General features: G+C 47.9%; 1 protein-coding gene across 1 annotated transcript; it reads left to right on the forward strand.

Moving 5' to 3' along the window:
• The first annotated feature begins 8,023 nt into the window (after positions 1-8,023).
• Positions 8,024-24,670, forward strand: XRCC1 (X-ray repair cross complementing 1). Its single transcript, XM_056846261.1, has 17 exons — positions 8,024-8,109; positions 10,275-10,367; positions 11,396-11,503; positions 12,030-12,188; positions 13,183-13,263; positions 13,509-13,626; positions 14,205-14,326; positions 15,427-15,550; positions 16,625-16,850; positions 17,567-17,683; positions 19,073-19,172; positions 19,701-19,881; positions 20,995-21,049; positions 21,830-21,975; positions 23,700-23,790; positions 24,256-24,331; positions 24,557-24,670. Exons 1-17 carry the CDS (start codon positions 8,059-8,061, stop codon positions 24,668-24,670), a joined length of 1,962 nt encoding a protein of 653 aa, XP_056702239.1. The 5' UTR covers positions 8,024-8,058.

Below are 24,670 nucleotides of genomic sequence, written 5' to 3' on the forward strand. Positions count from 1 at the left end.
GATGGCTGGAGGCAAGATCTCTGCAGAGAGCCCTTGCCGCTGAAGCAATGAACAGGATGGGAATATATAAGCCGGAGCAGTTACATAAGGGTGGGTGAGTAAATAGGTGCTTGACGTTGGGTTTGTGGCTTCAGATGAGAGGCACTTAAACTCCTGGACAGCTCTTGTGCTTCCTTGACAGGCGATTCTCTTTGTCTATTGATCGCCTCAAGGAGTCCCTTTGTGCAACCAGCCAGTCCTCTCCCATGGGCAAGAGAGCGCCATCGCTTTCATTCCTCCAGACCTCTAACTTTTGGCAAGGAATCTGAGAGCCTTGAGTTTCAACACGTGGAATTACAAAGGCAGCGAGTGGTGCCAACCCATCCCCCACCCCCAATGAAAGGGCTTGCGGAGGAGTGGTTGCTACTCTTGTTTTGGATGGGATTAAATGTTGGAAGGAATGAACTGCGCAATGTCACTTAATGCTAGCACAAGCCTTGGAGCTACAGGGGAGGGCAGTAGAGAGTTAATACAGGGGTAGATAGGATGCTCCCTGACCTATTCCTTTTGTCCACTCCTACTACTGTCCCCTTGTTACCTAGAATGCTACTCTTAGGGGTTTCTCTTCCTTCCGGTCACTCTCCTTCTCTCTCTCCCTTTTGTCCACCACGAGAGCTGGACATGTGTTCTGCAATCTCTCTCCATCCTAGCTTCGATAGATAGCTAGAAGCCTTTACACTGCCTTTCCTATCCATACTGGATAGGAGAACTCCATACTGTTCTTCTACAATTAAGAACTTCTGCTTCTTTTCAAAAGTAATAAAAAGTGTGAACATATTCCTCAAGCAGCCAAACTATAGAAATCCGCTGTGCACAGACTCAGCGCTGCTTTCAGGTTATGTATAGGGTTGCCAACTCCAGGTTGAGAAATAGCTGAAGATTTTGTGGGTGAAGCCTGAGGAGGGTGGGGTTTGGAGAGGGAAGGGATTTCAAAGCCAGAATAGAGTTCAATTGCCACAGTGGCCTTTTTCTCCACGGGAACTGATCTCTATCAGCTGGAGATCAGTTGTAATAGCAGGAGATCTCCAGCCACCACATGATCGTTGGCAACTCTAGTTATGTAGCTCAGACAAATAAATCTGCCAGCTGATTGGGTAACAAAAGGAAGGCTGTTGAAGTAGGAGGAAAGGTTCCTAATACCAATGACTTTTCTTCTTAGTTCCAGCATGGCCGAGCGGTAGTCGGAATCCTCCGTGGGCTGAGCTTGCAATGCATGCCATCCTGGCTTAGTTTGGATGCCATGGACATGCTGTGGGATATGCTGAGTTGCAGCGCATGGGTGCAAGCATTAGACGGCTTCATTGTGCTAAAACCAGCTCTTTGGTGGGCTTCCCTATGTAGGACCTTTGAAGTAGCTCAGGAACAGCAAAATGCACACACTCCGGTAGTACACTGAGCCCATTGTTAAGAACCAAAGCTGGAAGGGATTCCAGTGGCTTGCTGGCAATTTGAGTTGTTTGTGAAAGGGAGTTCTTACCAAAGTGGGGTGGTTTAGGAACAATGGTGGCAACGAACCATCACCTTCGGGTTCTTCCATATGAGACTGGGAAGTCTTTTCTTTGATGAACTTGGGCCAAGTGTTAATGTGAACTTGATACAAGAATCCCCCAAAGGAGATCTAAAACATCTGCGATTAGAATTTGCAAAACCTAAAGCAGGGTTCTCCAACTTTTTTGAGCATTTGGAACTCTGAACACAGTGTGCTGGGCACAGCCATAAAATGGCTGCTGCAGGACGTGGAGCCAGCCCGAAATGATGCTTCTTAGTATGGTGCCAGACCAAATCTTTACTTATAGAACATTTTTGATATATGCCACAACAGCGGCTAGACTGATATATGCAGCTAAATGGAAGTCTGATGAGATACCAGGAAAAAAAGACTGGATAAGTAAAATGCTGGAAATGATGGAGATGGCTAAACTTACAGCTTTTATTAATGAAAGTGATAATGAACAATTTTTGGGGGAGTGGGAGGCGTGGAGAATATACTGTGAAAGTTATTTCTCAATAGGTCAATTTAAAGGTTATTCCTTAATATAATCCCTAATTTGAACTTCTTATTATAGATATTTTAGAATATTTTAGAATATTATATGAACTGGATTTGATAATATAAGATAAATAAGATAAATATAATGTAAATCTACAAATGAGGATTACATGTTGGCAAAAATATATACAAATTAAATGCTAGACAGACTAGAGTGAAGGGGAAGTCCCCTTTTTTGTAATAGATAATTGTCTTTGTTTTCTACTTTGTTTAAATTTATAAGAATTATATGATGAAAACTGATTTAGTTTGTAATAAATGAGAAAATAATAAAAAAATAATTAAAAAAAAAAAAGAATCCCCCAAAGGAGATCTAAAACATCTGCGATTAGAATTTGCAAAACCTAAAGCAGGGTTCTCCAACTTTTTTGAGCTTTTGGAACTCTGAACACAGTGTGCTGGGCACACTGCAGGACGTGGAGCCAGCCACAAAATGGCTGCCACCCCCTACCTTCAGTCATCAGAAGATCTTGTGCAGTGGTGGTAGCTGCTGCCAAAGCAAAATCTTTTAAAATCTGCACGGCCGATGAAATCTCCAATGATGAATTGGAACCCTTGCTGGCAAAAGCCCCACCTGGCCCCACTCACTTTCTAAAAACACTCAGGGACCAGGAAAGGTGTTGGTGGACACCATGGTACCCACAAGCTCCACGTTGGGAACCCCTGTCCTATGGTATGGTCAGCAACTGGAGATCCCTGGGCAGAATTATCTCCCCTGCAAGACGTATTTATGATAATTATATCCCATGTTTCTTCTGCAGAGCTCATGGCAGAATATGCAGTGTTCTTAGTCTCACGTCCAGGCAATGATAAGGTCCACTTAACTTCAGCAAGACTATAGCATCCTACTCCTTCAGGCTGTAGCCTGGGACATTCTTACTGGAAGACCAGGGCTCCACAGGCCCTGTGTTCTAATAGCAAAGTGGCTAAACACGTGCGCGGGAAGTAGGATTGCCAGGTCCCTCTTCACCACTGGCGGGAGGTTTTTGGGGCGGAGCCTGAGGAGGGCGGGGTTTGAGGAGGGACTTCAATGCCATAGAGTCCAATTGTCGACGCAGCCATTTTCTCCAGGCGAACTGAGCTCTGTTGGCTGGAGATCAGTTGTAATAGCAGGAGAGCTCCAGCTACTACCTGGAGGTTGGCAACCCTAGCGGGAAGGATGTTTATAGCCTGAATGGCTCTGGAAAACTATGATGTTAAAGAAGTGAATGATGTTCTCTACGGCAAGGGAAGTACCTGGCAGGCCCCTTTAAAACAATGGAGGTCAGAATTTGGAAGACATTAGCATCCAAAGACCTTCTCAGATGATCAACAGATGTGTCCAGGGAGGGTGATAAGAGAGCAGGCCATGCTTTTCTTTTTAATGCTTGTTCAAATTATTTCGCTCTTTTTCAATATACCAGCCCCTCTCAAATGACCATCAGGAAGCGTCCTAAGAGGGAACAGCCAATGCCTTTGTAAATTTGTTCAATTCACCTGGCTCATTTATTAAACTGTCATGAATCTCATTTATTATGCCTTGTGGTTGGTTCAAGGATGAAAAATGGGACATATATAGCTCTTCATTCTTCTCACGAGATTCCTTTTGTGAGGTGCATTATTCTGTTAGGAGTTCCAGGCAATGTTCTCAACTCTGGCAGATGAATGGTGTCTTTAGGGCTGCCAGCTCCAGGTTGGGAAACACCTGGACATTTTGGGGGTGGAGCCTGAGGAGGGCAGGGTTTGGAGAGGGGAGGGACTTCAATGTCATAGAGTCCAATTGCCAAAGCGGCCATTTTCTCCAGGGGAACCGATCTCTGTCACCTGGGGATCAGTTGTAATAGTGGGAAATCTCCAGCTACCATCTGGAGGTTGGCAACCCTAGGTGTCTCATATAGTGGGGTGAATTTTGGGTCACAGCTCCTGGGCTCTAGCGCCAGGAGATGTGGAATTTAGTGGTTAGAACAAGGTTTAGTAGGGTATTGGAGTGGACCCTGGTAGCTTGAGGCTCAATTTCCACTCTGCGGTGAAGCTTGCTGGGTGACCTTGAACCTGTTACACATTCTCAGCTTACCCTTCCTCACAGGGTTGTTGTGAGGATAAAAATGGAGGAAGGGAGAAGCATGTATGCCAGTCTGAACTCAGAGGAAAGGTGGGGCGAGGCAGTTTTCTATGAGGCAAATCTGGCTACTGTTCCTCATATGCTTCTCTTATGGGATCTGACAAAGTGAGCTTGGACTCTTGAAAGCTCATACCCTGGAAATATTGTGGCTCTCTAAGGTGCTACAGGACTCGTATCTAGCTATTCCTCTTACAGCAGCTGTTCTTGAGTGAAGCTGGGTCTAAACATGATGGAGGGAGCATGGCTGCTTCTGCCCTATACCTGACTCTTCGATAAACGCTATTAAGACTGTTGCAGCAAAATGAAATGGAGGGGGACTCTTGACTCACAAAAGCGAATGTGCTGGAATAAACTTCCAGTGGACATAAATGGACAGAAGTCTGACATCAGAAACCACAGCATTCAGAAACCAGTGGGGGAACATTTTAACCTTCCAGGACATTCAGTTGCTGACTTAAGAGTAGCCGTTCTCTTACGAAGGGATTTCAAAAGGAGATTAGACAGACTGCTGAATTACAACTAATAATGCAACTCAAGACTATGCATTCTCCTGGATTGAATAGACATCTGGGATTCCTGTCTCCTTACCAATGCTAATTTCTACAGGCCTACTACCCCTCTGCATATCACACCTAATCCAATCACACCTGCTAATGCAATTTATTTGCTTTTGACATTTACATTGCCATTGTGTGTAATTCACACTTCTCTACTTAAGGATGGACTCACATTCTGGCTGTATCTGAAGAAGTGAGCTGTGGCTCACGAAAGCTCATAACCTGCCAGAAATTTTGTTAGTCTTTAAGGTGCTACTGGACTCTTGCTCTTTTCTACTGGAATAAACTTTGCCTTTAAGGCGCCACAGGGCTTTTGTTCAATTCTTGTAACAGCTGCTGTGAGTAAGCCCAAAGGAAAGCAGTTGACCTAGAAGATGGTTAAATTCTACCTGGACGTACATTTTATGACCAGAGGCAAATCCTAGGCCAGATCAAGTTGGCATACGGGTAATAATGGCGCTAACTGAAAAATTGTTTCTGCATGACAGCTCATTAGACAGCAGTAACTGTAGTGATGGTTGCTGGAGATCTCCTGGGATTACAATGGATCTTCAGGTGACAGAGATTAGTTCACCTGGAGAAAATGGCCGATTTGGATGGTTAACCTATGGCATTATATCCTATTCATGTCCCTCCCCTCCCCAAACCCTGCCCTCCTCAGGCTCCACTTCAAAATCTCCAGATATTTCCAAACCAGAGCTGGCAAGCCTAGTAGTGATACAAAAATTATGCAGAAGCCTGCCTTAAAGACTAACAAATATTTATTCCAGCATAACCTCTCATGAATCAGAGCTCCCTTCTGTTTAATTTTGCTGTAATAGATTAACATGGCCATCCCTCTGAAATGTTTACTGTGGAATTTAGCCTGTGGAGTGGCCGAATTTACAATCTAGAGACATTCCCGGATATTTACCAGTATTATGGAATCGCTCATTTGTAGCCTTGCCCTAAAATCACATTAGTTCTAGAATAGGAGTTAGAAGAGATGTTTTAATCGTTGTTCATCTTAAAGCTGTTTTAAGCCATTCCTCATGCAGTTAGCTTTTATCTGCAGTGAACCATATGCTACAATGACAGATGCAACTGCGTGAACTGGCTAGATTAACGGCATGGATTCTCAACCCAAGGCTGCTGATGTAATCATTCCTTCGGTCTGGCTGAACGAGTGGTCCATGTTTACACATGTTACTGCCTTGATAAGGAACCCTGACTATGAGAAAGGAATTAAAAAAGAAAAAGCACTCGGTTTACTTGTCTCAGTTTGGCCTTCTCAGTGACACTGTTTATCAAATACTATAATCAGCAAATATTGTATGGTGTGGACCAGGAAGTAATATTATTATTATGCACTAAGCGCGGAACCGCTGAAAACTCAAGAATCTATTCCAAACGACGTAGCAAAAGTGTCGCGTAGGGAAAACACACACACTCCTGTGTGTTAAGTGCCGTCAAGTCGCTTCCGACTCAAGCGACCCTATAAATGAAAGTCCTCCAAAATGTCCTTTCTTTGACAGCCTTTGGTTCTTGTAGGTTATCCGGGCTGTGTAACCGTGGTCTTGGTATTTTCTTTCCTGACGTTTCGCCAGCAGCTGTGGCAGGCATCTTCAGAGGAGTAACACTGAAGGACAGTGTCTCTCATTGTCAAGTGTGTAGGAAGAGTAATATATAGTCAGAAAGGGGTTGGGTTTGAGCTGAATCATTGTCCTGCAAAAAGTATCAAAGGTCATGTGCTAATCATTGTCCCGTAAGTATCAAGAGAATGTGCTAATGAGGCTGTGGTACGTTAACATGGAACCATTGTATCCTGAAGTGGTCTGCTAATGTGTGAAATCCAAAGCTAATCTGCATGGCTATTGTGGACTGTAGTCTTTGTTAGTCTGGAGGTTTTCAGGACAGGAAGCCAAGCCTGATTCATTCTTAAACTCTGAAGATGCCGGCCACAGCTGCTGGCGAAACGTCAGGAAAGAAAATACCAAGACAACGGTCACACAGCCCGGATAACTTATAGAACCAATGAACTCTGACCGCGAAAGCCTTCGACAATATTTTGACAGCCTTGCTCAGATCTTGCAAATTGAAGGCCGTGGCTTCCCTTATTGAGTCAATCCATCTCTTGTCGGGTCTTCCTCTTTTCCTGCTGCCCTCAACTTTTCCTAGCATGATTGTCTTTTCCAGTGAGTCTTGTCTTCTCATGACGGGACCAAAATACGAGAGCCTCAGTTTAGTCATTTCAGCTTCTAGGGTCAGTTCAGGCTTGATTTGATCTATAACCCACTGATTTGTTTTTTTTGGCCATCCACGGTATCCGTAACACTCTCCTCCAACACCACATTTCAAAGGAATCTATTTTCTTCCTATCAGTTTTCCTGATTGTCCAGCTTTCACACCCATACATACTAATAGGGAATACGATGGCATAAATTAACTTGATCTTGGTTGCCAGTGACACATCCTTACACTTTAGAATATTTTCTAGCTCCTTAAGGGCTGCCCTTGCCAGTCTCCATCTCCTTCTGATTTCTTGGCTGCAGTCTATAATGCAGCAATTGTGTGAGATCCAATCCAATTCAGCTGTCCAAGGTGAAATTGCAGGGGAAAAGTTACTAAAACTGAAACAGGCGCTGAGAAATAGTGTGTGTGTGTTAAGTGCCGTCAAGTCGCTTCCGACTCATGGCGACCCTATGAATGAAAGTCCTCCAAAATGTCCTATCTTTGACAGCCTTGCTCAGATCTTGCAAATTGAAGGCCGTGGCTTCCTTTATTGAGTCCATCCACCTCTTGTTGGGTCTTCCTCTTTTCCTGCTGCCCTCAACTTTTCCTAGCATGACGGTCTTTTCCAGTGACTCTTGTCGTCTCAAGGCGTGACCAAAATACGACAGCCTCAGTTTAGTCATTTTAGCTTCTAGGGTCAGTTCAGGCTTGATTTGATCTATAACCCACTGATTTGTTTTTTTGGCAGTCCATGGTATCCGTAACCCTCTCCTCCAACACCACATTTCAAAGGAATCTGCTTTCTTCCTATCAGCTTTCTTCGCACACACTCCTAGCCCAAGATAAAAAACCTCTGTTTGAATCTCGGGGAAAAAAGGCAAAAACCTTCAGATGCGCATGCGCGGCGATCGGGGCCCGCCGATGGCTTTGAGACCCCGGCAGGGCAGACGGCCCGGCGCCTGCGCAGAACCTCTCGGAGGACCGCGGTGACCCACGGAGGCGAGCGCGCCGCCCAGAGCGTCCGCGCCCCCTCCGTCACTTCCGGGCGGCCGCGCAGTTTCGCCGGCGGGTGACGGCGGGTGACAGAAAGTGGCGGGGAGATGCCGGAGATCGCGGTCCGACATGTGGTCTCTGCGAGCAGCTCCGACACGGTGCGCGAAGGAGCCGCGGGAATCTCGTCCCCTTCCGGCGGTTCGGGCGGGAGAGACCATTCCACGGCGGGGGGGGGGAGAGGGGTTCTTGGAAGGAGCCATTCGCGTGTGGGAGGGGGGGTGGAGGAGGGAGGTTTTGATCGGTGGAGTCCGGAAGAGCCCATTCAGCACGTGGTGGGGGGGGTGGAGGAGTTGCAGTGGGGTTGGTGGGATCTAGAACAGTTCATTTCTGTAGGGATTGCGGGGGCGAAAGAAAGGAGGGCCGGACAGAGCCGTTTCATACCGGCTGTTGCATCTCTGCATGAGTTCGTGGCCCGGCGTCCTCCTGATCAGCCGCTGCCAGATGTGGGAATGTCTGCTATGACTCTGCTTTGAGTGCTGATACGGTAAACAAGGGTTCGTGGGGGGAGAGAGAGACCTGCAGATCGTTATCCAAGAAAACAGTTTATTTGCAGCTGCTGACTCAGAGGCCCTGATGGGCAGAAATCTCTGAGCCCCGATCATACTGAGGAAGGGATATTTATCCAAATTCAAGATATGACAACCCATCAACATTCAGGGTAGGCTGATAGCACTCCAGACATAGAGGCGGCGCAGTACAGTTCAGTTCTATCCAGTTTCTCCTATCAATGTTTATAGTTCACTCTGACTCTCCATGACTCTTAACCCACTTCCTTAGCACACAGACATACAGGGATATTCTGCCCAGCAACAAGCTATTCCCTGGCTGTCCTAATACATTTTACAGAAAGGAAAAGAGATTATTACAAATTGCTAAATCAGTGGATCTTCCATAGTCAGGGGAAGTCTACCTGCTGTCACAGTGCAGTCCCGTGATCTGCTTCTCTGTTGGCCCTCTGCTGGAGTTGGGCTCTGCTTCTTCTAATGGAGGGGCCCTCCTGGATCAGTCATAAGTAAGCAAAGGCAACAGGCTTCTCTGAATGTCTTTATGGAGGTAATTCACAGTGGGTAGCCGTGTTAGTCTGTCTGCAGTAGTAGAAAAGGGCAAGAGTCCAGGAGCACCTTAAAAGGGAAAGGTCCCCTGTGCAAGCACCGGGTCATTCCTGACCCATGGGGTGACGTCACATCCCGACGTTTCCAAGGCAGACTTTGTTTACGGGGTGGTTTGCCAGTGCCTTCCCCAGTCATCTTCCCTCTACCCCCAGCAAGCTGGGTACTCATTTCACCGACCTCGGAAGGATGGAAGGCTGAGTCAACCTTGAGCCGGCTACCTGAAACCGACTTCCGTCAGGATCGAACTCAGGTCGTGAGCAGAGCTTTGGACTGCAGTACTGCAGCTTACCACTCTGCGCCACGGGGCTCCTCCAGTAGCACCTTAAAGACTAACAAAAATATTTTCTGGTAGGGTATGACATTTCGTGAGCCACAGCTCACGTCTTCAGATATGGAGGTGTAAGGCTGAAGCGTTCCTCAGCCCATGGTACAACAACTCCTGTTGTACCAGGAGTGGGGAAACACTGGTTCAAATTGCTGCAGCACTTTGAAGCTCACTTGGTGACTTTGGGACAGCCATGCTCTCTCATTCTAGCCTACCTCTCAGGATGGTTATGATGGTAAACTGCAGGAGAGGTGCTGGGAGTGCTCTTGAGGTGCTAGGAGAAAAGGCAGGAACCCCCACCCCCCAATCATAAGTAGGAACTGGTTATGGAGGCCATTATATGTAGGAGCATGAGGCTGCTCTGGGGTTGAGGGCTCTTTTCCTGCAATACCGTTTCCCCTCCTGTCTCACTTGCCAGTGTGGTGTAGTGGTTAAGAGCGGTGGACTCTATTCTGGAGAACTGGGTTTGATTCCCCACTCCTCCACATGAGCGACGGACTCTAATCTAGAGAATCAGGTTTGATTCCACACTCTTCCTCATGAGCGGCGAACTCTAATCTGGTGAACTGGGTTTGATTCTGCACTCCTCCACATGAGCGGCAGACTCTAATCTGGTGAACCAGGTTGGTTTCCCCACTCCTACACATGAAGCCAGCTGGGTGACCTTGGGCTAGTCACAGTTCTCTCTGAACTCTCATCCCCACCTTCCTCTCCAGATGTCTGTTGTGGGGAGAGGCATGGAAGGAGATTGTAAGACAGTTTGATTCTCCTTAAAAAGATAGAGAAAATTGGCATATAAAAACCAACTCTTCTTCTTCTTCCCCAGACTCACTGTGCCGAGAACCTACTCAAGGCCGACACTTACCGCAAATGGAAAGCTGCCCAGGCTGGAGAGAAGCAAGTCTCAGTCATATTACAGGTGAGGTTTTAGAGGTATTGGGAACCAGCTTCACATTTGAAATTGGCCCCAGATGTCCCATTGGAGTGTTGTCAGTGAACATCTGATCTGGGAAGCACTTGGCTGGTTGCTCAGGAGCTGATCTGGTACATGATCCCTTCCATGCCACATACGTAGCTCAAGTGGAAAGACATTACCGTGAATTGCGCTGCACGCAAGGGTAAGAGCTGTGGCTGCCGTGATGGTGAGACTTGCAACTGGATGTGGCTGTGTCCGGTCTGGGTTGTGTGCGACATGTACATAGCAGTAGAAGGGAAATGGACTGTGTGAATGGTTTGGTGGTTTGGGGCAAACCTGTCCATCTGAAGCCCAGTGCTTTGTAGAGTAGCAACACGGGCTTGACCAGTGTTACTGCTTGCTTCCCAGCTGACTGTCCTAGCCATGCTTCACAAAGGATCTTCATGATGGGTAGCCCCATCTGTCTGTCTGTAGCCGTAGAGAAGAGCAAGAGTCCAGTAGAACCTTGAAGACTAACAAAATTTCTGGTAGGGTATGAGCTTTTGTGAGCCACAGTTCACTTCTTCAGATACAGCTAGAATGTGTCAAAAAATCTTGTTCCAGATGTGATGTTTGGCCCCGGTAGTTGTCGAGGCTCTTGTGTCTGCTCTCCCCGTTATACTGTTTTTTGCTTCCCCTCTGTTGCTTTTGCAAACACTGCATGGAGATCAGCCTGGGTGTTGGTGAACAGGGCCTGATCTCCTACAGCCGGTGTTTTTTGATTATCATTCACATTTGCTGTAACAGTCTTGCCTGTTCAGCTTCTGGGACTCCAAAGATGAATGCTGCCTGCCAGGAATGTGTTGCTGCCTCTCTGGTTGTTTAACTCTCCCTCATTCCCCGCCCCAGACAGCAAACATAGATTTGTCTTGTTCCCTCTGGGCCACTGTACATTGCAAATGGGCAATCTTCTGTGTGGCTGGTTTCCAGTTTGTGCAGGTCTGTAGGAATAGCCTTTTGGATATCCCCCTAATGGTTCTTTCTCCCTGTAGTTTGAGAAAGAGGAGCAGATTCACAGCATTGACATTGGCAACGAAGGCTCTGCGTTCGTGGAAGTTCTGGTCGGCAGCTCTGCCTCCTCCAGTGAGCAGAACTATGAGGTGAGGGCTTGGCTTGGATGGTGACCGCTGTTGTGACTTGGAAACAGGTTCTGCAGTCGCGAAAGCCAGCACTATCAGTTCTGTGATGTCAAAGACTACTCCTTCTTGCTGCTGGACGCCCTTGTGAAGCTGTCATCTGCTGAGTCAGACCACTAGTCCATGAAGCTGGGATTGCATACTCTGATTGGCAGCAGCTCTCCAGGCTCCCAAGTGGAGGACTTTCATATCACCTACTTGTTGATTGCTTTTTAACCTGGTATTTCTGATTGTTTTATTTGACTGATGTTGCAAACCACTCTGAGCCTGGCCTTGGTTGGGAAATAGCAGTATATAAATTTAAAAAATTTTTAGGGACTGAACCTGGGACCTCCCCCTGGATGAGGTGTTTTGGTTCATGGGGTTCTTTTATCCTCAAGCACACACCTCTGTTTGAGGCAGAGCAGAAGGCTAGCGACAGCAAGGCATTCTGAGACCTTTTGAGGTTTGTGTTGCAATATCTGCTCTACCCCGCTTTCTCCCGCCCTAGGTCCTGCTGGTCACGTCTTCCTTCATGTCCCCTTCGGAGAGCAAGAGCGGCACCAACCTGAACAGAGTCCGAATGTTTGGCTCCGACAAGCTGGTGAAGGCCACGGCCGAGAAGAAGTGGGACCGGGTGAAAATTGTCTGCACTCAGCCCTACAGCAAGGTTGGTGTTGCAGTGCGAAAGCGGGATAGCACTGAAGGGGCAGCGGGCAGCATCAAGCATGGGCTGCTGTGTTTGTTTCTTTGTGTAGCAGGTTTTTGGCTGAGCAAAGTGTCCTTGAGAGGGGCCACCACCTTTCTCAGTTGCTCGTTTATCAAATGGGGCCATGCTGGCAATCTTTCGGGGGACCCAGGCATGAAATGGTCACCCCTCTTCCTGGTAGCGATGGTGGTGCCCCCTGACTTGGGTGCCCCTATATTCCGTCCCAAACATCAGGAAGACAAAAGTAGGGACTACAGGAGAATTACTCAACTTTAATGAGAAAATAGCAATGGAGACCAAGCAGTGGCCCGATGTGGGACCAGCCGTATCTTGTTTTAAATAGGAAACAGTGTTAAATAGGACTTTGATTTGTCTTTAGATAGATTTTATCTTTAGATAGATTTGTAGATAGATTTAGATTTTTTTTCTCCGAAAGCATTTTATTAAAAAAACAAACCAATTTATATAAAAAAAATTTTGGTAGAGTTATTTTGACTCTGTCTGGCAACAAGATGGTGTAAATACTTTGGCTGTAAATGTACTTTAGAGGAGCAGGGGGAAGGGGTTGAAATCTGGTAAAGTAATATTTTTCACCAGCAAAAGAGCCTGTCAGCTCTTGAGCTGTGTGTTTTCGAGGTAGAAAAAGGTAATTAACTAGCAGTGGTATAATCAGGATGGCTGTTCATAATAGGGAGGGGACCGACCCCTAGGTCTATTTGACATAGCAGCAAGCGGCTCGGGTCCTGAGATGCCTGGGAGAAAGACGGGTATATAAACATTTTCAGTAAAATAGATAGGAGCAGACCTGACTTCTATTCCTGCCGTAGGAAGGAGTGAAGAAAACTGGTGCATATGTGGAATGTCATGATTAGAAAGGCTGTGTTTGTTGGGAGGGGGCGGCAAGTCCTTGCAACCGTCCACACTTTGAAACCCAATCTGTTCTTTCTCTCCTCAGTCCTTGGCATACGGCCTCTCCTTTGTGAGGTTCCACTCACCTCCCGAAAACAATGAGATTCATTCCAAAGCAGCATCCCCGGTGAGCACCCCAGTAACTCAGATGTGGCCGTTTCTTTACTCTTTGCTTGAGTAAAATTGTTTCTGCTTTTTTCTCCTGCCACAGAACTTTAGGCGGTGGACCTCGGGGTTCCCGGGAGACTTGCCATCCGCGGCCTGGCCAGACCCAGACCTGCTTAGCTTTGGCCAGCTTGCAGGTTTTAAGCACCTTCTGATCCCACTCTTATGGTTTTAACCCCCCTTCTCTTTTATCGCTCAACCCTCCAGAAGCTGACCAAGCTGGGCCAGTTCAAGGTGAAGGACGAGGACAGCAACTCTGCCTCCTTGAAGCCTGGCGCTCTGTTCTTCAGCCGGGCCAGCAAACCGCTGGCGTCCCCCCCAAAAGGTAGCTGGGAAAATATCCCTGCCTCTAGGGAGGGTGGAAGAGCCCCATGGCACAGAGTGGTAAGCTGCAGTACTGCAGTCAAAAGCTCTGCTCATGACCTGAGTTCAATTCCGACGGAAGTCAGTTTCAGGTAGTCGGCTCGAGGTTGACTCAGCCTTACATTCTTCCCAGGTCTGTAAAATGAGTACCCAGCTTGCTGGGGTAAAGTGTAGACGACTGGGGAAGGCACTGGCAAACCACCCCATAAACATAGTCTGCTTAGTAAACGTTGGGATGTGATGTCACCCCATGGGTCAGTAATGACCCGGTGCTTGTACAGGGGACTGCCTTTACCTTTTATCTAGGGAGGGTATCAATCCTAATGGGGACCCATCCGTTTTTGGGATCTCAGCTATCAAGTGGGGCTTAGCAAATGCAAAGCTGGGAGTTGGGATTCCTGATCTCTGCCCTTGGCTTGGGGGACTGAGCCTGAAACTTTTACCGGTTTGCCGAGCCTAAATTTTTGCCACTCTGCTGCCAATGCTGCCATTTTGCATGCCAAGTGGGGATTGACTTCTTCTTTACGCCCACCCTCGCAGCCTTCCAGAATAACCAGCCCTCGCCCAGCTATGCTGCCGCCTCCCTGCAAACCAGCGTGTCCAGTACCCCCGACCCAGCACCGTCGTCTGCGGAAAAGCCCACTGCCAAAGCCCCTCCCAAGGTAAAAGCTGGACGCTGCGTGAGTGAGCCGAATGCCAAGGCTAGCCCATGTGTGAACAATGAAGGCGGTTGCTTTTATACTTACTGGACTGCACCTGTGGCTTTAAGAGCAGCCCTATGTACAAAAATTCAAAAAGTACACCCTCCGAAGGACGTTATATTCATCTGATACTAATTTGTTGGTGTGCGGCTATCCTTGACAAGAGCCAGGGCTTTTTCGGCCCTGGCTCCGTCCTGGTGGAATGTTCTTCCTAGCAACAACAGGGCCCCACGGGACCTGAAAGAGTTCCGCAGGGCCTGTAAAACAGAGCTATTCCGCTAGGGCTACAATTGAGGACAGCCACGGATGTCATCAGTGTTGGTCTCCCTGCCCTCCTCTCTTTTCTGCTGTTCTTATGAACTAAGAGGGGGCTTGTCTGTTTTCTGCCCTCTCGGTGAGTACTGTATTTTAGCGTCATCTGATGTTTTAGCTTATGTTTTAAATAGAGAATTACAGTTTTAAAATTTTTAGAATCGATATGATTTATATATTGATTTTAATGTTGGCCGGGGAGGACGAGTCCGAAATCAAAATAATAAAATAAATACAAGTTTCAAAGAGTAGCCATATTGGCCTGCAGTAGAACTGGATTAGAGTCCAACCGCACCTTAGAGATCAGCATGAGTTTTGGGGTACAAGCTTTCGAGAGTCAGAGCTCTCTTAGTCACAAGATGCAGGTGTCTGGCGAAGGGAGTTTTGACTTTTGAAAGCTCATACCCCAAGAATCTTGTTGGCCTCTAAGGTGCTCCTGGACTTGAATCTAGACATTCAGAAACAGGTGCTTTTCTTGGCATGAAAGGAGACTCTTGGCCTAGATCTCTCCGTGTTAGGCTGATGGTGTGAAAAGACATGGGGGCAAGCCTACCACTGGGGTACTTGGCATTTCTCTGGAGCAGGTACCGTGTTGGGGTGTCCTGTCCCAGACTGATCTTTCTGCCCTTTCCAGGCTAGGAAATCACAGGCGCTGGCATGCTGACGCAACAGGGCAGATGCCAGCAATAGCCGTGCTTGAACAGAGAGGGCTACTTGTCTGTTCTGTCTGAGTTTCCTTCTGCTTGCAGGAGCCCACCCCAGTCAAGAGGAAGTTTGAATTCAGCAAAGAAAATACCAGTGTCCCTTCTGCGCCCAAGAAGGCTGACCCCGACACCCCCCGCTCTGCACACCCACCCCCCAAGAAACAAAAAGGTGTGTGACTGCAATTGGGGCATTGAGAATATCATCCTTTACTTTGCAAGTAGTTTGCAGATGATGCTCGGGGTTGCAGCAAGTTGCTTTCATTGCTAAGAAGCCATCACAGCCCAACCCGAAATGTGCTGAATTAGCAAGCCCCGCCAAACGCAGTGGGGCTGACTCTCTAGTAAGAGTGCTTAGGGTTGTGGCTTTGCTGTCTTTAGTTGTGACCCAGACTTTGCATTTTCTGAGTAGTAACAGGGACTTAAACAGTGTGTTCATTGCTTCAGAAGTTTGAAGCCAGGGATCAGCTTTTCATTGTTCCTTTCTATTAATTTTTTAAAACTGCTTTGTGTTCTATTTTATTGGCTATTGCATTCCGAAGGGGAAAGGCATCAACATATGAACACAGGGCACTGCCTTATCTTACTTAAATGATATTGCTTAAACAGCCAGAAGGCCACAAGGAGAATCACACTAATTAACCCTTTTTGCATCTAAGCACTGCCTGCAAAAATTTAGCCACTAATAATGTCATTCTTTTAACTGTGCCAAATAGCAACCATTGAATTAAGCTTTACGGGGAGAGATAAAATTTATAAAATGAAAGTTGCCTTGAATATTTCTTTCCCAAATCCTCCCAACAACAGCAATCAGACAAGTGGTCCAGCGGGTTCAGTATTGTCTACTCAGCAGCTCTCCAGGGTCTCAGGCAGAGGTATTTCACATTATATACCTGCCTGATCCTTTTTAACTGGAGATGCCAAGAATTGAACTTGGGACCTTCTGCATGCCAAGCAGATGCTCTACCACTCAGTCCTGGCCCCTCCCCTCGAGGAGGGGGTACTCCAGACAATCAGAAATGTGAGCATAAAGACAGCAATGTTGGCTTCAGTGTGCTGGTTTATCCGATCTGTTGCTGACCCAGAAAACAGTGTAACCTTGCCTGGTGGCTTCTTAACAATGAGTGTTGCCACCTTCCCCATCCCACTGCCCTGTGCCCAACTTTCCTTCCCTCCTCCGGGTGACAATTTTTAACCTCCTGTCTCCCTGCTCTAAGTGACCGTTCCCCTGTCTCGTTCTTTGCAGCTTCTCCTTCCGCTCCGCCCCCGCAAAAGACGCCCCCTTCCAAGAAGCCCCCGCAAGCCCGGCCTGCAGAGCGCTTGGCCGAAGGGCCCTTCCAGCATCTCCTGCAGGGGACCGTCTTCGTGCTGAGTGGCTTCCAGAACCCATTCCGCTCGGAGCTGCGGGACAAAGCTCTGGAGATGGGGGCCAAATACCGGCCAGACTGGACCCCTGACAGCACCCATCTCATGTAAGCACCCCTCCCCCAAAAAGCCCTGCACCTTTCAGCCCTTACGGACGCTTAACTTTCTCCCACTGTAAGTGCCACCGCTGATCAAAAGACCTTGTATTCCACCACCAGCCCCAGCCAAGATTAGCTTCCAGAATGGCTCCAAGGCCCGTATAAATGACAGATAAGATTTCATACAAATGTTCCTGGTGTGTGTACGTGTGGGGAGGAGGGATTCTCAGCTGGGCCTAGTCCAGACCCAACGGAGAAATATCCTCCTGTTTCCTGCCCCTCCCTCGGAGATATTTAAATGGACTTTGTTTAAGTGGCTATTAACCTGAAACACGACCAGACCCTCATCCCTGGTCCCAGAAGCAAATAGGAATGGCATTCAGCTGCTTCCAGCAAAACAGACTTTTGCCAAGCGTCTGGGATGGTGGGTGAGGAAGAGGGAGCCCTGCCAGCCAACTAGAGAGGGTGGCTGACACAAAGCCTGGTCCTATGTGTGTTGACTTAGAAGTAAGTCCCACTGAGCACAGTGGGATTTGTTTAAAAAGTGTTTTAACATTTACTGATTTCCCCCCCCCCTTTTTTGGGGAAAAAAATCATCTGCTATTTGAACTGGGCTGATCGAATGGCGGTGATCCTGGCCGACTCCTTTGTTGAGAGGCTGGCTCACAAACGGCCGAGTCGCTCCTGCTCTGTGTTGATCACCCTGCTCTCCTCTCTCCTCCTAGCTGTGCCTTTGCCAACACACCCAAATACGGCCAGGTGAAAGGGCTCGGGGGCATCATTGTGCGCAAGGAGTGGATTCTGGACTGCTACCGTACCCGCCGGCGCCTGCCCTGCAAGCGGTGAGTGGGGGACTGCTGGGAGGGACTCCATCCTTCATGCCATAAGGTGCGGCCATTCCAATGAGTGCGACCCAGCCAGCCAGGCCAGCCACTTCCTTTGACAGTTGATTCATTCCTTGTCTTTACACATGCAAGAGCTAGTGTGGTGCAGTGGTTAGAGCAGTGGTTGCCAACCTTTTTTCACTTGCGTACCCCCTTGCAGCCCATTTCCATAAATTGTATCCCTCATATTACCAAAATGCTTGTAATTAGTATAGCTGCTGTTATTTCAAATGCCTTTTCCCGTCATTATTCAATTTTTTTTCATGTGCCCCTAAATGTCCTGGTTTGTACACCTGGGGGTACGTGTTTCCTAAGTTGGGAACTACTGGGTTAGAGTGTTGGACTAGCATCTGGGAGACCCAGGTTCGAATCTTCCCTCCCTTTGCTGGGTGACCTTGGGCGAGTCACGTAATTGCAGCCTAACCTACCTCACAGGGTGGTTGTTGTGAGGATAAAATGGAGGAGAGAATAGCTTTAGCTGCTTTGGGTCCTCATTGGGGAGAAAGGCAGGGTATAAATGATGTAAACAAATTAAACAGAACAAGCCCTGTGTTATCTCAACGTTTTGAAGCGACCTTGTATCCAAAGTTGAGTTGGCCCACTCCTCTTTCAGATTCCCCAGGGGGGGATAGGCAGAACTCTTCAGAATGCCGAATCTCTTAACACCCCCCCACACCATTCTAAGAGCAGTTTTTATCCTAATTCACTAACTGTTCGATCCTAAGGAGAGTTACTCCAGTCTAAGCACATTCGTTTCAATGGGCTTAGACTGGAGTATCTCTGCACAGGATTCCGCAATAAATAAATCGGTGGGTCTCTGGGGGAAATTATGGATGAAAGTCAACTCCAGGGCAACAGTTTGCCAGGCCTGGGCCCTGAACCTGGGATCTCTCTTGAGGTTTTGGTCTTAAGGTAGTCAGAAGTTGGAGTTCAGTTAATAGTGGGTGAGGAAGTCATATCTTAGGACAGACACCCACTGAACATACTTGAAGCTTCCTTATGCTGGATCAGACCATCAGTCTGACAAGGTCAGTCTTGTCTACTGAGACAGGCAGCGGCTCTCCAGGGCCTCAGGTAGAGGTCTTTCACATCACTTCCTACTTGATCCTTTTAATTGGAGATGCCAGGGAATTATCCTGGGATCTTCTGCATGCAAAGCAGATGCTCTACCTCTGAGCCTTACCTGCTGGGCTAATGCCTCCCTGCCGAATTAGTTTCCTTGCTGGGGAGCTCCCAGCTTTGTGTGGAGTCCCTCTCAGGCAGCTGATGGAGGGTTTTTGTCGGAGTGGGATGAGAGGTCTGGTTTGAGCTGCAGCAGGGTTACAGCCATGGGTCACTGTTTCCCAGCTACCTGATGGACAGCCCTGAATCGTCCAGCAGCGAGCAAGAGGAAGACAGTGAAGAAGAGACTTCTGCCCAACACCGCCCACCCCTTCCTCATCGGCAGGTAGGCAGCTTCTCGGTTGAGAGGGGGCTGAACCAGGGTTTTTTTTAACAACAGGAGTTGCTGATTGCCCTAGTGGCACCCAGAGATCAGAGCTGCACATGAGAGCCAGTGTGGTGTAGTAGTTAAGAGCGGTGGACTCTAATCTGGAGAACCGGGTTTGATTCCCCACTCCTCCACGTGAGTGATGGACTGGTTTCCCCATTCTTACATATGAAGCCAGCTGGGTGACCTTGGGCTAGCCACAGTTCTCTTAGAGCTTTCTCAGCCTCACCTACCTCACAGGGCGTCTGTTGTGGGGAGAGGAAGGGATGGTGATTGTAAGCTGGTTTGATTCCCATTAAAAGGTAGAGAAAATCGGCATATAAAAACCAACTCCTCTTAGAAAAGGCTCTGCCTCAAGGATTGCCAAGTAAGATTTTGGGGAAAGTTGACTTCCAACCCCTGGTTGTTTCCTGTTAGTCTGTTTCCGTGGATCCTGGGTGAGGCAGGAAGCAACACATCCCCATCGATCGGGCCTTTCTTTTCCAGAAAGCCAACCTCCCCAGCTCCAACCACAAACCCAAGGCGCCTGCACAGCCAGCTCAGAGGAAGGGGTCCTCTGGAGAGGAAGAGGAGGAGCCCAGCACATCGCGGAACAGCAGCGTCCACAACAACTCGCGGGCACCAGAGGCTGACCCTGTGGCTTCCAGCGATGACGGGGAGGCCTCAGGTAGGATCTGGCGTGGGGTTCTGCCATGCTGGAGAGAGCCTGCTTCAGTTTCCCGCCAGGCTTCCATGCTGGCATAAGGAACCAGCTTGCTGGGTTGGACTATGGGCCTGCCGAGTCTAGCTGCGATCAGCTAGAAGTCTCTGAGGAAACTCCCCGTAGGGGCATGGAGGTGGTGGACCTCTTCTGTTGTTTCTCTCTCCGTTGTCTGATGGTCAGAGGTACACAGTCTCTGTACATGGAGGTTCCATTTGGTCATCACGGCTTCATGCTTTCGATAGGCTTCTCCGTTGTAGGTTTGCCCGATCGGTTTCAATTGAAGCCACATTGGTCAGGGGCTCAAGAGCTGGCCGTGCGTTGTGTGGTCCTGAGCCTGCCTTCGATGGGTTCTATTAGGTGACCCTGAGTTCCAGCATTTTGAGGTGAAGAAAAAAAAGTCTTAGCGATATCCATACTGTGCATACTATTATATTGTTTCACAATATTTATGCACATTTCTAATAATACAAGGTTTGCACTCACTGCCGCACGCCCTTTGCTCTTACCCAGTCCTGGGAAAGCAGATCACAGTTTCACAGTGTATGGCTGGAAGACCTCTTCGGTCACCCTTAGTCCTCCTGCACAGCCTGTGCTGCTTGCCTCCTTCTTCCTTCCGTTTGTTTGTGCACGGTATCTTAACAGAAGTACTTCTTAGCCCTAGCGTGTACAGGTTGAGTATTCCTTATCTGGACTTCTTGGAACCAGAAGTGGTCCATATTTTGGATCTTTTCATATTTTGGAATATTATGGACTTTTTGCATATACATAATGACATATCTTGGGGATGGCCCCCAAATTCATTGATGCTTTATATATGTTTTATATATATATTATACACATAGCCTGAATGTTATTTTAAACAATATTTTACATAATTTTGTGTACATTGAACCATCAGAAAGCAAAGGTGTAACTATCTCCTGTGAGTTGCATGCCCCGCAAACCTGGGTGGAAAGACCAGGCAGCAACTGCTGGACGGGAGCTGGTCTTCCCATGTGGTTACCAGGCTGCCACAATGCCAGCTGAGGTGCTGAACTGTGTCTCCTTTTTCCCTTTTCTCCCGCTGCCCTCCTACAGGGGTTCGAGACAATGGGGAAGAGGGGTCTGGTGACACAGACGACGAGCTGAGAAGGTTGGTCAAGAGAGAACCACTGGTGGTTGGAATTGGAGGGGCGGGGGAAGTAAGAAAGGAAGGGGCTCTTCCCCAGAACGAGTCCGCCTGTTGCGTGTTAGTCCTGGGTGCCCAATGTCCTTGAGCTGAAATCAGAAAAGAGACACCTGGTGTTGGCGGCCGTTGCCTGTGAACGTCCAAAGCCATCTTATAGCGAGCTTTGGTTGCACTGAGTCTAATTCGCTCCAAGCGGTTGCCGTCCTGCCATCGAAGAAACCAGGGAATGGTTCTTGGATCTCTTCCCTGTAAAGCAGGGGTGTCAAAAATAAGGCCCGAGGCCAGCCACCCCCCACTCTTGATATGGGTTGACAAGGCATGGCCCCGCCCAACAAAGTGACATTTATGTCATATCAGGCCCTCGTAACAATTGACACCCTTGCTCTAAAGCATGCACTCTGTGGCTGAGCTGGGGCCCCTCCCTGATGACACATGGGGATAGAATTGGCCCCGGTTCCCCGCAACGCATTCCAAAGTGGTGGTCGGGAAATAATTGCTTCCCTTGCTGCACCCCGACTGATGTCTTTCCCACTCTGACCTCCTGGTGGCAGTGTTTTTGGGCCCAAAGACATGTCTGGAATTCCAGCCACCGAATTCCCAACGTCTAACTTTGCCCTTTTGTCTTTAGTATAAATGGCCGGGTCAAAGGTTCATGTGTCTTTTTGAGGATTAGAAAGCTGAGGTTCTGGTTAGCAGAGAACGATTCCTCTGTCCCCAACGGCATCCCTCTCTCCCTGGCTTCAGAGTAGAAGAGGAGCACCGCAAAAAGCAGCAAGGGGGGCGGGGGCCTGATCCGGAGCCCGAGGACGACCCGTACGGCGGCTCCACGGACGAGAACACGGACGTGGAGGAGAAGGGGGAGCAGGATCAGCCTATCCCCGAGCTGCCAGGTACATCTGAACGGATGGGAAGGACATCTTTCCCTTTTCTTTCCTGGGGGCTATAACCTTGAAATGACTAAGCGATTGATCAGTGAAGGTAATTTTTCATCGGGGCTGAGAGTTAAAAAGACACCCTGCTTTTGTTTTTGAGGCTCTCTTTCTGTAATGGAGAATGAGAAAAGGGGGATTAAAGGTTCTATCTAACATCAAACGGTCCCTTTTTTAAATTGTAAAATGATTTTGCTGTTTGTTCAGTATCTCAGAAGCAAACCTGTGTTTTGCTACTGCACAAATCTTCATTTCCCTAGATTTAACAGCCATTGGCTATTCATCTGCCGCTTCACACTTGAAAAAAGGGGGAATGAAGATTAATTTTACCTTGACAGTATAGAGAAAAATTGCCACATCTATCATGCAATTCACGATCTTCTTGACAGCAGATAACTCAGGATCTGCTTCTCATAAAGGGTTGTTAGCTGTTTTATCCAGGGAGTGATATATTTATTTCATACAATATTATTTTGTGAGCATACTAAAACAATGAGGCTAGGGAGTCTACTTGATCTGGACAAAATGGGCATTTGTGTTCTTCTGCAATAATTTTATTGTATCTCCCTTGCATCTCGGCTGAGTCTAAGGCATTACACCTTGCCAATAAGAAAGCTCGTCTAAATTTATGGATTTCTAATCAATGGAAATAGTCTGGCAAGGAAAAAGTTCTGTTAAAGGGTATCTGGAAGAAGAGAGGTGAACATTTACAGTTTGCATCTTTAAGCACTATGGACCAATCATCATTTAAGATTTTATTTGTAACTGTTTACAGCTTGCTTTCCAAATGCTATTCCTTGCAGCTTTCAATCGTTCTATTGGGAGGGAAAATCTTTTGTCTAACCTACTAGTCCAGGTGGACACGGAGATATCTGAGGTTAACAACTGAAACATATCAGGGACTGTTGATGGCTCAAAGAAGGAATACCAAAATGTAATGACAGATCGTTATATAATAGATGATAGGATTGGGAGCCCCAGTTCTAACCGTAGAATGGAGGAGGAGATACATTGCGGAATACCCAGCAAGTTTCTAAAAAATTTAAATTGAAGACTACCATATGGCCAGAGCACTGCGCAAATTATCTAATCTTCCAGTAAAAAGATTATTAATCTTGGAGAATCCTTTACAGAAGAACAGAAGAAGAGGAAGAAGAAGAGTTGGTTTTTATACCCTGATTTTTCTTTAAATGGAGATACCAGGGATTGAACTAGCAGCCTTCTGTGTACAAAGTGGGTGCTCTGTCACTGAGGCATGCCCCATGCAGTACAGCTACACCGTCTTTATCCTTACTAGCAAGGGGTTGTCCGTGCTGGAGCCTGAGAGCTCCTGTCTTAACCTGCTCTGGGGGAGACAGCCGGAGAGCCAGTGTGGTCTAGTGGTTAGAGTGTCAGTCTAGGCTCTAGGAGACCCAGGTTCAAATCCCCACTCTGCCATGGAAGCTCACTGGGTGACCTTGGGCCAGTTGCACTCTCTTATCATAACCTACCTCACAGGGCTGTTGTGAGGACAAAACATAGGAGAGGAGAACGATGTAAGCTGCTTTGGGTCCCCATTGAGGAGAACGGTGGGGTTTAAATGAAGCAAATATATAAGTTAATGCTTTGAGGTTGCAGCCTTTGTTTTCGGGGGAGTATCGGTCCCCTTCCTGCCTCTCTGCCCACTTTCACCTTCTCTTTGCCAGACTTATTTGGGGGCAAGCATTTCTTCCTCTACGGGGAATTCCCTTCTCAGGAGCGGCGCCTCTTGAACCGCTACATCACGGCTTTTAACGGGTGAGTTTTGCCAGCGGCTGCCTGTCCCAGGCCGGTGTGCGATGGGAGGGTCACATTGAGTGGGGTTTCTGGGATTTGAAAGCATGTGGCTTGGGGGTTCGGCACAGCTCTAGGCCTTTGGGCTAGATTTATTTATTTACTTTGCAAGAACCGGGAAGCAGATTGCCCAGCTGGAATTTGGTTTTCTCTGCTGTGGAATCTGCACTGCCTTCTTCCCCTTGGTCTGCAAGCTGGCAGCTGGAGCCCCCCTCCCAAAGAGTAGTATGGGGGTGTGGTACTCTGATTAGGACCAGGGTGGTCTATCTGCTAGCTGTACGCACTACTAGATAATGTTGCTAACAGTGTTATTTTGCTTCTATAGATTATTTGGTTTTTGTGATCTTGTCTTATAACTGTGGTACGGTAAATGCCTAATAAAGGTGATGATGATGCTAACTGTAGCTGACTCTTCTGATTCGCTTTCAGGGAGGTGGAAGACTATATGAACGAGAGGGTGAACTACGTGATCACGGCTCAGGAATGGGACGACACATTTGAGGAGGTGAGCTCGGCCCGCCGGGGGTCTGGCGGCTAAGTCCTGTTGTTCCTAAATCAGGCTTCACTTTCCCCTGCCTCCTCCGTGGCTACTTTTAAACCAAACTAAACGTGTCCAGACATCCAGCCAGGGATCTCCCCTGGAACACTATGCCTTGGGTGGATAGGCTCCCCCTTGTTGGGAGAAGGGAAAGCCGATTGAAACACCCAACCTTTTAAATTCCCGCTCCAGGCTCTGAACGAGAACGCCAACCTCTCCTTCGTGCGCCCCCGCTGGATCTACAATTGCAACGAGCGGCAGAAGCTGATCCCCCACCAGCCGTACGTTGTGGTACCGCAAGCGTAG

This window comes from Euleptes europaea, chromosome 3 (genome assembly GCF_029931775.1).
Source record: "Euleptes europaea isolate rEulEur1 chromosome 3, rEulEur1.hap1, whole genome shotgun sequence".
Taxonomy (NCBI): domain Eukaryota; kingdom Metazoa; phylum Chordata; class Lepidosauria; order Squamata; family Sphaerodactylidae; genus Euleptes; species Euleptes europaea.